The 13896-nt window shown below is 36.2% G+C and overlaps 1 protein-coding gene and 1 long non-coding RNA gene across 4 annotated transcripts; one reads left to right on the top strand and one right to left on the bottom strand.

The window, feature by feature from the left end:
* Positions 1-4598: 4598 nt before the first annotated feature.
* Positions 4599-5262, bottom strand: LOC108851501 (uncharacterized). Its single transcript, XM_018624938.2, has one exon. The coding sequence runs from the start codon at positions 5071-5073 to the stop codon at positions 4870-4872; it is 204 nt and encodes a 67-aa protein (XP_018480440.1). The 5' UTR covers positions 5074-5262; the 3' UTR covers positions 4599-4869.
* Positions 5263-7092: 1830 nt separating this feature from the next.
* On the top strand, positions 7093-10582 carry LOC130510528 (uncharacterized). Of its 3 annotated transcripts, none has more exons than XR_008944201.1 (4): positions 7093-7695; positions 7793-7865; positions 8456-9764; positions 10355-10582. It is a non-coding gene; the product is annotated as an uncharacterized LOC130510528 (long non-coding RNA). The 3 variants fall into 3 exon arrangements; XR_008944202.1 differs by having other exon boundaries at positions 7098-7695; positions 7793-9594; positions 9692-9764; positions 10355-10581; XR_008944200.1 differs by having other exon boundaries at positions 7097-7695; positions 7793-9764; positions 10355-10581.
* The last annotated feature ends 3314 nt before the right edge of the window (positions 10583-13896 follow it).

The raw sequence follows: 13896 nt of genomic DNA, 5'->3' as shown, positions 1-13896 counted from the left end.
ATATAACGAAATATATTAAAATTTATTTTCACATTTTTTTAAAAAAATGGTTCGGTCTTCGGTGCGGGTTGACTTTAATATTGGTTTCGGATATAACATGTTAATACCGTTCAAGTATATAGGTCATGTTTAATAGAATATGAGACTTTGATTTTCGAGTTGATTTCGAGTCGATTTTTTCAAGACGAATATTGTTGATTAATTATGTTAGATAACTATTAAGAAAATATTTAATATAGTTACCAAAATTACATTAAATTAATATCAAACACATATATAATTATAAAAACAAAAATATAAAAAACTAAATTTCTAAAAAAAATAAAACAAAACTTACACCCGCCCTTTGAAGGGCGGGTCAAAATCTAGTTTGGTTTTAAAACTCGGTTTTGAAATAGAATCACATGTTAAATTAATACCACTACAAACAAAAATATACGTATATTTTCCATATGTTTATGTTAATTCGACTATAATGGAATTAATTTTGCTTCTACATCAACTATGTCATCACTGGCTATGTACTTTGATACAAACTTTATACTTTTCTTAGTTTATGAGGGCTCCTTTTTTTTTTGTTCAACAGAATATTTCAATAAATTTAAAAGCAAAGTCCAAGGGTCCAATAGTTCAAAGATTACATAGAGACGAGTTGGGCCTTTGCAAGCCCATCGGCCAGAACATTATCTTCTCTACGAATGAAAACGAAGCGAACAGACGAAAAGGAAAAACAAGAAGAGAAAGCCAAAGAGTCTATGTCAGACAGAACACCGTAGAGATCCATCGTCCATTTCCTCTGTGTGATTGCTCGGTGGAGCACTTGAGAATCTGTGCGAAGACAGATGTTTGTGAAGCCAAGCAAGGCTGCGTTAAGGAGAGCTCCCCTGATTGCTAAAGCTTCGGCCATGCAAGGAGATCCGACATACTTTAGCGAGAGAGCTTTGCGCGAAATTTCCGAAGAGGACGGTTCCGAGAAGATCCAAGCGAGTCCAGCATCATTCAATTTCCAGGAGGCATCGGTGTTGATGAAGATTGTTGAATCAGGTAATTCCGTGATGCTAGGATGTGGTGGCAACATAGTGGCAACTTTGGGCAACGAGGTTTGTGCTTGTTCCCATTCTCTCATAGCCTTAATCGCTAGGACTAATGTTTCCTGAGGGGAGGTGACTCTTTTCTCAAACAGAAGTTTGTTCCTTGCGATCCAGATAAACCAAGAGAGCCATGGGAAGAAGTTTCCAGAAACGCCAGTCGGAGGGAGCATAGATGAGATCAGTGAGTCCTTCAGCGCTGAGGCGAAACTGGAATCCGGTTGAATATCTACGGGTGAGCTCCAGGGAACTAGATCCCACACTTCTCTGGCGTAATTGCAGTGGAGCATGATATGATCTAGTGTCTCAGTCCCCCCACATCTGCAGCAGTTGGTATTGGTGAGCATTCCTCTGCGTTGGAGGTTGTCGCCTGATGGGAGAGCATTTTGGAGAACTTTCCACAAGAAGAACTTTAGCTTCGGGAGTAGTGGTGGGTTCCAAACCATTCTCTTCCAGTCGATTTGTTCTGTAGTAGGTATGATAACCTCCGTAGTAGAGTTTGAAGAATGGATAGCATAATAACCCGATTTGACTGAGTATTGTCCTGATTTCTGTAGGGGCCAGACGAAAGAGTCGTGGGAGTCCAATAAGCTCGGTTTCAAGGTCAAGATGTGAGAGGTGAGTTCTGGCATTAGAGAGTTGATGCGTGCAACGTTCCATTCCTTAGTCTCTCTAGTGAGTAAGTCCGATACCATAAGATCTTGATCTATCTGAAATACGGGTCCAATTGGTTTCAGGTTTAGCTCAGGATTGATCCAAGAGTCAGACCAAACATGTGTCGATGTTCCATCTCCTATCACCTTCCCTAGATGCTCCAGGAGGATGTCTTTCCCTTTGAGGATACCTCTCCAGCCGTGTGAGATAGACGAGGATGCATTGACTTTGAGAAAGGATGTTTTGTGACAATACTTCCCCAAGATGATGCGGGAGAAGAGGCAGTGTGGTTCTGTGATGAGTCTCCATGCGATTTTGGCGAGAAGGGCAATGTTGAAAGCTTGGATGTCTCGGAAGCCAAGACCTCCTAGGCTCTTTGGTTGCGTAAGCGTGTCCCAAGAGATCCAGCAGATCTTGTTATCCCCTGGCTTCGGGTCCCACCAGAATCTGGTAAGTACAGATTGTATTTTCTTACATAGATTCACTGGCAGTAGGAAGCTGGACATAGCAAAATTCGGAATAGCCGACAGAACTGACTGTAGCATTACTGCTTTCCCCGCTGTAGATAGGAACTGAGTAGACCAGTTGATAGATCTTTGATACATCCTGTCAACAATGTAGGAGAATATATCTTTCTTTCTTCGACCAAATAGTTCAGGAAGCCCTAGATGCTTTCCAACTCCACCCTCTTTATCAATGCCAAGTTGTAGCTTAACTCTTGCTTTTGTTTCTGCAGGAGTTTTACTAGAGAAAGAGATGGATGATTTGAGGTTATTTATCTTCTGTCCAGATGCTTTCTCGTAGTCATGGAGGATTTGCATCAGAGACGAGCAACTATGAGCATCAGATGTAGTGAAAAACATGGTATCATCAGCGAACAGTAAGTGGTTTATCTTTGGACTTTGTCTTGCGATTCTAATACCAGGGAGCTGACCACTTAACTGTGCTTTTTTGCAGAGTCCAGAGAGGATTTCACCACAGAGGATGAAGATGTAAGGGGATAGTGGATCGCCCTGTCGTATGCCCCGTTCTGGAATGACGCTTCCCACTATTTCTTCATTAAGGAGGGAGTAGGAGACTGTGGTAATGCACTGCATCATCCAGTGGATCCAGGTTTGACAGAAACCCATTCTCTCTAGTACACTCCTTATGAGGGCTCCTAACAAAGTGGAATCAAAGTAAAAGATACTCGAATATGCAATGGAGCCGACTAATTAATAAGAAGACTAGAACTTGATCCGCCCGACCGGGCGGTATTTTTTATGGTTTTAGTTTTTTATTTATACAAAATGATATATTTATAATATTTAGACATAAATTTAAATTGGAAATTATTATTTATAGTTATAATAAAACTTAAGATTAAATGTTTAACAAAATATTTTGATATAAATTTTAAATTTTCTAATTAAAATAATATAGAGGTTGGTCATAATTTTTTCCAATTCCAAAATCTTAACATTCTTTAAAAAAATATAAATGAATAAAATATAATCTTGCGCTGTTGTTGTTTATTTCTATAACTTGATCCGTGGCCGTATAAATATTTGTTTTTACTTTTTTGTACTACTGATAATATATATATAATATATATATATATGTATTTGTAAATTATATGTATTACATTATTATAATATAACATTTTAAAACAACAATTTATTTATTACTTAGATATATAGAAAATGTAAAGATATTTTATTATTCACCAAATTTTAGAAGTTAGTGTAATTATAGGATAAGTTTCTGTGTTTTATAGGTATATTAAATATTTGAGAGTGGTTATAGGTTAGAATTTATTGTCAGCAAAGATATTCTGTTTAGATATTGAATTTATTTTGGCTAAAAAAATCATCTATTAGTATATGTGATTTATCTCTATCATTGATTAAGACATTAAAAATAAAATAAATAATCTTTTTCTGTGAAGATGTTGTTTTCGATTTTTAAGGAAAAATGAGAATGAGAAAACATGCATTTAATAATCTGAAAAGACAAAATTTTTTTTAAGAATGTTAATTAATAGGTTCAGTGGCATAGAAATGTAATTAACATTGAAAACTCAGAGTATTTCCTAAGTGTACTTCTCTATTATATAGAGATTCATTTCTACACTTTTTAGTGGACACACAAATTTATTCTCTAAATAAGTGAACGTTAGAGATACATGATTTGTATCGTAACTCTTAGGACCACACCAATTTATTTTCTTGTTTTGTCCATATCATGTCAGGCCAGCTAAGACGCTACAGCAAAACTTTGGCCTCATTCTTATACAGAAACACTCTTTGATTTTTTAATATATTAATAAAAAGGATTATAGAGGTGGAATTCGTTTTTGAAATACATTTGCAGGCAAGTTCTCCAAACCTCCAGACTAAGGCTCCAGATCGGAGAGACTATGAAACGGTTCTTAGTTTTTTAACTAAAAATTTAACCAACCCAATATACTGGTCAACCGAAGGAGATTCTACAGCGTATTTTATTGCTACAACATAAGACTAAGCAGCATAATCGAGCCACATGAAAAAAGAATTGAATCGATCCAACGCAGGAGAAGAAACACCAAACTGAAGAACACAGAAACCCTCTTATCAATCACTCTAAATATATTTGTGATCTTCAATTATTTATCTTATATATTTTCTGTTGATCGTTGCGGTAAAGGTGAAAACAAGATGCTCGAATTTCATATTTTCATATTCACCTTAAAATCAGTAATCTCCATCTTATTTTTAAAACATGGTGTTCAATGTGTTCCTTGTGTTTGTTCATATCCCTCCAACATATACAAAAGATAAAATCTATAGAATGCCTTTGAGTTATTAATCACTGAAATGAACAAAAAGAATAGCAATATCAGATATGAATGACAATATTTATTTAAACAATACTGAATCCACTCACGCAACAAACGAAATTATTTACATTGAAAAAAAAAACTCAATGAACTTAACCAATGTCACCACCATGAGGGGTGTTTTTAGCAATTCAGAAATTACAGGGAGAAATCTGCAAAAAATCTCATCATCTAGAGGAGCAAAACAAACAAACAAATAAATTAGATAACAGACTCTCAGCACTCCTCTCCTCCGTTTCTTTCCTTCATCTGCTGCTCTGTATGTATCTTTCAATAATACAAGACGAGACGACGATCACAGGAGGAACAAGAGTACTTGCGTTTGACCTTGAAACAGAGTGGTAAGAAACAGAACAACCACTTCGTCTCAGTATCTACCGCCGCCACTTTTCCGCCGCAGTATGGACACACACCCGGTGCTTGTTGGCGACCAAGCTCTGTCTTCTCCTCGTGATACACAAACTCCAAACACATTTTTGTTCTTTGTTTTTTTTACTCAGAGATCCCTTTTTGTGTCGATATATATCTTCTGGACTTGTCTCTGCTTCTGGAAGTGTGAAGAACAAGAAATGAGAAAATATTACCAGAAAAGGGAAAAATATTATAAAGTGTGAAGATGTTTTCTTTTGCTCACAAGGACTCTGCTGTAGGGTTTAGCTTTACAATGACAATCAATTTATAGAGGATGGAAGGAGGATTACGTGGTATAGTCACCAACGGTATATGTATTAATATATAATATATTTTATAATGAAAATTATAAATAATACGAAATATAAGCCATGTATTTTCCTAGCATAAATACAGATTTTTAAGAGATGGGAACAAAAACTTAAGTCGACGAAAGAAACAAGTCTAGTCTCATCTCAGGTTTCAAAAATAAGTAAACAAAACATGAATCCAGAGAACTCACCTCTACGTGTTTCCGTGTTGGAACAACTTGTGCAATTCGTTATCATACTAATCATGCATTGCAAACAGAAAGTTAATAGTTCCAATTTCGTTCTAGTCCAAAGAGTAGTAAACAAGCACAAGCCAAACACAACATAGTGCATATTTATGTAACACGATAAAGTTAGTAACTAGCGTTAATCGTAGCTGAAAGACCAGATCGTGTGTCTTGTGATCTTGTCTATTCTTCTTCTTCAGTTCTATCTGCTGCAACTTCAAGAAACATGTGTCCTGGTTTCCCATCCATGGAATGGTTTTCCTTATTATCGCTTCGTCGTGATCAGTGATCACACGCTCATCTTAACGATTCACCATTATACTTGTAGAAGGTTTTTGGGCCATCAACTTCTCATGGGCGTCTGCTTGTGAGATCGATGATATGACCTATTAAATTATATATGGGAAACACAAAGATAAATCTAGAAGGTTAAAACGAAGAAGAATCTGGAAAGCTAGAAAATTAATTTTTTTCTCTAATATATGATCTCATGTTAGTTTAGGAAATTAGGTTATATCATTTACACTATCATAACCACGATCTAACCTAATTTTATAATTTAATATAGAATAATATATTAAAGGTAAATGGTAATTTTCTATTCATTTTTCTTCTTGACCTTTTTTGATTTTTTAGATTCATATCGATCTTCTTTATCTTTTTTTTTGTGTTTTCACAGTTTTGATATGTAGATGTCATTAGTCACTACAACCACCTTCTCGACCTCCAAGGGGGAGGGGGAGCAGAGCAGCCAACACCTGCAAAAGAAAAGGTTATTTTTCTTTTGGCAGAGAATAGTTGCAATCTCAAAGACCTATATTACACTCAATAATGCTTTTGAGTAGAAAGCAATTTAGGTGAATAGAAAACAATGTAACCAAAGTTCTAACAAAAGAAGATAATCTCAAAGAAGAACAGAAGTACTCAATTGCACTAATGCAGTAGGACATAACATAATCAATTGACAAAAAAATGTTGTTGTTGTTACTAGAAGAACATATATAATTTATGATATCGAAAATCCCGATCATATCTATACAAAAGATAATGGAATGAAAAAGGTAACGCTATTAAAAAAAACAAAAAAAACAATTAAAAGCACATTCTATCATGAAAGTCAGTATTAAGGAAACAATATTTTCTATAGCCAGGCAACTTTATGTTTGAACAAAGAACGCTGCCGTCAAGCTCCACATTTCTTGGGTCGTAACTAATTCCTTTTTCTTAAAAAAGCAATCTAACATCAGAATAAAAAATTAGTCAATTACAAAGATCAATTAATTAAATGCAAATGCTAATCAACAAAGTAAACTTGGATTATGTTGGGTAGACAAGTACCCATGAATCCTTCCTCCTCGTATACCTCCCATCATATTATCATATTAATTACACTTATGCCCTCTTTCCCGCCGTTTCTGACCGTTACTAAAGCCGTTTGAAAAACTTCTTTCACCCCCACTCTTCCAACAAACCGTTAGCAAATTATCCACACCCTCTGTACTATAACTTCTCCATCAACTCCGGCTCCACGGTAAGCTCGAATCTCTCTGTAACGACCCGGATTCTTAACCGGAATTGGTTCTCATTTTCTCTTTAATTAATTTGGACCAAACCAATTTCGTTCCTTTTGGTTTAACCAAACTGTGCATACGTTTATATAAAACGTGTACATCTCCTTCTTCTTTCTAACCTAGCCGTCAAAGTCATTGCTCTTCCTCTCCACTCATAACCTAGCCTCAAACCATGATCTCTCTCATGCTTCATCTCCTTCCCATATCTCTTACTCATCACTTGTGTCATTTTTCTTCTTCACGCATGTGCATGTGCATGTGCATAGGAGAACGCGAGTACGAGATGCGGCGGTAAAACTAAGCACCATCACCGATGGATCACCATTGCTAGCCACCACCGGAGCTGTTATGCATCACTGGAGGAGAAGCTATGCCATCATGCCTAGTCCGGTACCATCCCGTCCTTGGCGTTGACGCGTTGTATACGGTTCGTAGGTGGAGAACGTGAGCCGAGAGGGAAAGGAGTCATACGAGACGGAGCCACCGTCTAAACACCAACCGTCTCCTTCTCCTCTCCTTGTTCCTTGTGCCACAAGCTTCCTTATCATTTAATTATCAACCGCATGGTCTTGGTTGGTAATATCCAATTCTTTTATTGGTTAGTTAAGTGATCTTATTCGTTACTTGTGGTGGAAGTAACTTAAGTAAGGTAAACCCTAAATTTCATTCGTAGGAATCAACCATGGAATCTAATCTTAGGTGTGATGGTTCAACAAGTAATTATTTCTCGGTGGCCTGTGGCTAAGGTGAGGGTCTATTCCTGAACTTCTCGTACACGGCTTAGAATTTCGGAAAAGTCTAATTTAATTTCTAATATGTTCCGTTTGCGTGAAATCGAGTCTGTCTTTGCTTGCTTAGTTTTAGGTTCTTTGATAAAATGGAATTAGGGTGTTAGATGGTTCAACAATGCTTGGTCATATAATTGATTATATATAGATATATTTTATATTGAGGTGATTAGGATGTTAGCCGACCACAGAGACGTAATTCTGTGTGCCGGCCGGGGACCAGTAGATTTGATGATTTGGTGTGGAGATGCTGCGGCACAGCTTAGTCGACCTGTTGTGCCAAGGCTTCGAGGTCGATAAATCGTCTACGGGCGTGTGTTACCGAGCACTTTGTCGGCGGAGTTTTTGGCCTTTTATTGGGCAGCGGGAGTGCACCCCGCTAGGACCATTGTTTGTTTTATGGGTACTTTAGGTACCGTGTTTGACTCATGTTAGGGTTAAATTATATTTATTCGGAGTACTATGTCCGGGTCTATGGATTTCGGGATTAGCATCCCATACCTCACTGAGTGACTCCCCTGTTGCTCACCCCTCTTTTCTCCTTGCAGGTGAGCTTGACGAGTAGTCGGATAACTGAACGGATGGTGTCTTGGGATTGTCGTATTTTATTTCGGTTTTCAATTCGATTTATTTCACATATTTTTATAATTAAATTTAAAGTTGTATTTTTTTCGGATATATAATATTAAAATTTTTAATATTTTGTTCGGTTTTGAATAACTCGGTTTAATTTGGTATTTTTTTGGTAAGTAACACGCCGGTCTCGAGAGAGGAGGAGACGGGTGTTACAATTTGGTATCAGAGCGGGTTCCGTCCCGGTTCCGACCCGGGATGACGATTTATGGGACTTGTGTTTCAACGATTTTCAAAGTGTTTGGGATTGGGAGTTTTGAAAAATAAAAGTGACACCATTCGGTTTAGTTTTACTCGTTAGATATTAGCATTTTAACTCTTTCATTTTTTGCAGGAGAAGACCAAGTTTCATTTCGTTTCCATTTATTTCGTGTTCTTCTTTCCTTCATAGTCGTCGAAGTTCTTTAGGGTTTCGTCTAGAATTCGGGACGAATTCCAGTTAAGTGGGGAAGAATTGTAACGACCCGGATTCTTAACCGGAATTGGTTCTCATTTTCTCTTTAATTAATTTGGACCAAACCAATTTCGTTCCTTTTGGTTTAACCAAACTGTGCATACGTTTATATAAAACGTGTACATCTCCTTCTTCTTTCTAACCTAGCCGTCAAAGTCATTGCTCTTCCTCTCCACTCATAACCTAGCCTCAAACCATGATCTCTCTCATGCTTCATCTCCTTCCCATATCTCTTACTCATCACTTGTGTCATTTTTCTTCTTCACGCATGTGCATGTGCATGTGCATAGGAGAACGCGAGTACGAGATGCGGCGGTAAAACTAAGCACCATCACCGATGGATCACCATTGCTAGCCACCACCGGAGCTGTTATGCATCACTGGAGGAGAAGCTATGCCATCATGCCTTGTCCGGTACCATCCCGTCCTTGGCGTTGACGCGTTGTATACGGTTCGTAGGTGGAGAACGTGAGCCGAGAGGGAAAGGAGTCATACGAGACGGAGCCACCGTCTAAACACCAACCGTCTCCTTCTCCTCTCCTTGTTCCTTGTGCCACAAGCTTCCTTATCATTTAATTATCAACCGCATGGTCTTGGTTGGTAATATCCAATTCTTTTATTGGTTAGTTAAGTGATCTTATTCGTTACTTGTGGTGGAAGTAACTTAAGTAAGGTAAACCCTAAATTTCATTCGTAGGAATCAACCATGGAATCTAATCTTAGGTGTGATGGTTCAACAAGTAATTATTTCTCGGTGGCCTGTGGCTAAGGTGAGGGTCTATTCCTGAACTTCTCGTACACGGCTTAGAATTTCGGAAAAGTCTAATTTAATTTCTAATATGTTCCGTTTGCGTGAAATCGAGTCTGTCTTTGCTTGCTTAGTTTTAGGTTCTTTGATAAAATGGAATTAGGGTGTTAGATGGTTCAACAATGCTTGGTCATATAATTGATTATATATAGATATATTTTATATTGAGGTGATTAGGATGTTAGCCGACCACAGAGACGTAATTCTGTGTGCCGGCCGGGGACCAGTAGATTTGATGATTTGGTGTGGAGATGCTGCGGCACAGCTTAGTCGACCTGTTGTGCCAAGGCTTCGAGGTCGATAAATCGTCTACGGGCGTGTGTTACCGAGCACTTTGTCGGCGGAGTTTTTGGCCTTTTATTGGGCAGCGGGAGTGCACCCCGCTAGGACCATTGTTTGTTTTATGGGTACTTTAGGTACCGTGTTTGACTCATGTTAGGGTTAAATTATATTTATTCGGAGTACTATGTCCGGGTCTATGGATTTCGGGATTAGCATCCCATACCTCACTGAGTGACTCCCCTGTTGCTCACCCCTCTTTTCTCCTTGCAGGTGAGCTTGACGAGTAGTCGGATAACTGAACGGATGGTGTCTTGGGATTGTCGTATTTTATTTCGGTTTTCAATTCGATTTATTTCACATATTTTTATAATTAAATTTAAAGTTGTATTTTTTTCGGATATATAATATTAAAATTTTTAATATTTTGTTCGGTTTTGAATAACTCGGTTTAATTTGGTATTTTTTTGGTAAGTAACACGCCGGTCTCGAGAGAGGAGGAGACGGGTGTTACACTCTCTTCCCGTTGCCACACTGAAAGGTCAAGTGAGTTAACATCGAGTTGGTTATCAATATTCTTAAAGAAAAAAAAATAAGAACAATAGAGAAACCTGGAAGCATGGAGGGTTAGTGAACACGCCAAACTTTGGCTCCTGTGATGCTACAATCATACACTAATCTCCCTATATCCTTCAGTAGATGATCCGCTGCATTGTAATTCAATGACCGTTGCTCCAGACTGCCCAATTCTAATCTCCAAGACAAACAATCACACCTTTCCCACTCCAAGATGTTAAAAAATCAATGTTTCTCTTTAGTTCTCAAACTTGTCCCTCTATATCCTCCTCCTTCATGATATTCATCAACCCAACTTGTGAAAACTGAAACTTGATAAAAATGAGTTTGCTTTAAATCATCTGGAACTTCTTCTCTCTCAATTGTACACATGAGTTTTGCAACAACCTGAAACATATATACGTAGTTAAGTCCATCTAAAAACTTCTACAAAAATTACGTTTTATCCATTGTGTTTTGAATCTTTTCGACACCTGCACTTAATCAACCATTTTGATGTTGTCTTTCAGGTTATCCTAAGATTATTAGTTTATGAGTATTAGGACCGTTCTATCGTGGCCCATCGGCAAAGGATATGTGGAGTAGGGGCGTGGCTGAGCAGACTCTATAAGATAGAGAGCTGCGCAGCATAACAGATATGATCCCATAACTCAGCTGTTGGCCTACTAGACTGGCTGATATGAGGAAAAATGCAGATGTCAACCCGTGTGGAGCAAACCAGAAAATTATCATTTACACAATATTTCGTTAACACAAACACATGTAAACTTGTAAATTGGGAATATCCAAACGGGCTAATATCATAATGCATTTCTATCTGGGTCGAACTCAAAATGTATATGTTCGTGTCTATCTGGGCCGAACTCAAAATGTATACATTCGTGCCTCCTATGGCCTAATATATATCTTGTGGTTTTGGTGATAGAGGATGTGATCGTAGTTGATATATGTGATGTCCGCGATCATATTTATTTATACAATACTAAATTCAAAGCAATCAAACTTTAAATTTTTTATTTAATTTACAGTTCTTCAAATAACTTTACAATTCTTCAAATAAGTGTTTAGCATAGTCAAATATTTAAAGTAATTTTTTAGGGTTTTCAATAAAATTTACAGCAATAAAATCTAAAGCCACAACAAAAAATCTAAAAAAAAAATTTTTATAATAAAAATTTTAAAATTACAATCATTACCAATCAGACCCAAAAAATCTGAATTTTTATTTAGTTTATTTACTTCTCACTTTTTCTTTGTCGTATTTATCATTTGGTTTAATAGTATAGATTTAGGTCGTGAAAGTTGGTTTAACCGAAATCTCTACTGAATATATTAACTTTAAAATTATTTTTAAAGATAACCTGCAATTATTTGTTTGTCAACATTAGCTGCAATTGTAATAAACATTACATAATTTTATGGCTAGTTTTAGCTCCACGTCGATGCTTTATATTCTAGAAGTCTGTCATCTCATTTATGAGAATCTAAATAAGTTGGAAGTGGAAGTGTTCACTTTACAAAATAGTAAAATATTATTAGAATCCGACAATACTGTGAATGATTAGTTGTCATTTACACCTAATGTCATTAACTATGAATGTTCCATTAGATAATAGCCAAGGTTCTTAATAGTATTCATTTACTATCTACTACATTCATAAAATAAGATTTTCTAAAGTTTTCACATTTATTAAAAATATAATAAATATTTAAAATTTATTTAATGATTAAAAATATAATAAATATTAAAAATTTAATTTACTACTATTTTTCATACACTTTCCAATAACTATTTACCAATAAAATTTAATCAATTCAAATATTCACGATTAATATTTTTCAAAAATATAAAAAATACCTAAAATATATAAAATCTATTTTTATGGAACAAGAATAAAATCTAAAAAATTACTTTCGGGAATAGAGGGAATAATAGTTAACCAAATTTTCCATTCATTGATGCACATAAAATTGAATGTTGAGAAGTTTGAATGAATTCTTAATCAAAACCATACCCAGGTCCTGCCACAATATAATGTTCCATACATGTGTTTGTCAGTTCTTGTTTACAGATGTAAACAATCATACCCATGTCCTACCACAACCATACCCATGTCTTGCCACAACTATACCCAGGTCCTGACAAAAAAACTGTTTACATGTAAACAGTTTTTTTGTCAACATCTGTAAAAAATTTAGTTAATTCAAATCTTGATTTACATATTTTTTGGGAGACAGATAAATTACTGCTCAAATTCTCGACACTTTTTTTTGGTTATAAAGAAAAAAATAAGAGAAAAAGTAGACAATATTTAATTACGGTTTTGTCTTTATATTATCAAGTCGCACGTGGTTTAGATGGCCCAGAAGAAGGCGTCTCTTTTCCCTAAGTTGTATTCTGTAGTGTTTGTGTGGTTGAAAACTTTTATTGAAGTTGATAAATCTTGTGTAAATGTTTAAGGTGGTTAATGGAAAGTAAGTCGTTGAGCCAAAAAAAAAGAAAAAAAAAAACAACAAACACAACCATAAAAAAGGCTCAGCTTGGTATACAATAGTTCTGGAGAAAGTGAGAGCAACCCAGTTTCAACTAGTCAAAGGCAAACAATTACGACAAGAAGAGAACCTTGTTTTGTATCCAAGTTGTTATAGAGCTAACATAGTTTACTGTTTTCTAGCCAATATGTCGTTTCGGAATCATGAATTTGCCGAATGTGTGTGTTAACATTTACAATATAAAAACTTAAAATATTATATAACTCAAATAACGGCTACACTCGACCGACCAAGTCAACACAGATAATATCGAACGAGCTAAACATTTTCCTCGTGGGAAATAAACGGGTTTGAGTGTGGACATGTACGTGTTTGTGCTCGTCAGCTTCAGATTTCATTTGTCAAAATTCAAAAAGAAAACTACCACCCAATTCTCCACGGTCATGTGATTTAAATTATTTAAACAAACTATGAAATATATACATAATCCACTATAATAAAATTACAGATGCAATTCCAAAAATATATATCAAAGCTTAAGCAAAAAAAAAAGAATCGAAATATAGTATATTTTTTTGAATTTAAAAAGAGTTAAACCCGGACCAATGATAACACAAACCTAACCTCCGAGTGGAGGTACAGCCCACGGATAGATCCTCTCATGGGCATTCAAATGAGTCGAAAGCAATAACTCATATCCGTGTGGCCGGTGGGATTTGAACCCGAATTCGCCGTATTGCGTTTTT

The sequence above is a fragment of the Raphanus sativus genome, chromosome 4, assembly GCF_000801105.2.
Source record: "Raphanus sativus cultivar WK10039 chromosome 4, ASM80110v3, whole genome shotgun sequence".
Classification (NCBI taxonomy): domain Eukaryota; kingdom Viridiplantae; phylum Streptophyta; class Magnoliopsida; order Brassicales; family Brassicaceae; genus Raphanus; species Raphanus sativus.
The sequence above is the reverse complement of the archived record's forward strand: the minus strand, read 5'-3'. Positions and strand labels throughout refer to the sequence as shown.

Excerpts from the sequence above, each read along its gene's own strand:
- LOC108851501 (XM_018624938.2), bottom strand. The coding sequence starts at position 5,073 with ATGTGTTTGGAGTTTGTGTATCACGAGGAGAAGACAGAGCTTGGTCGC.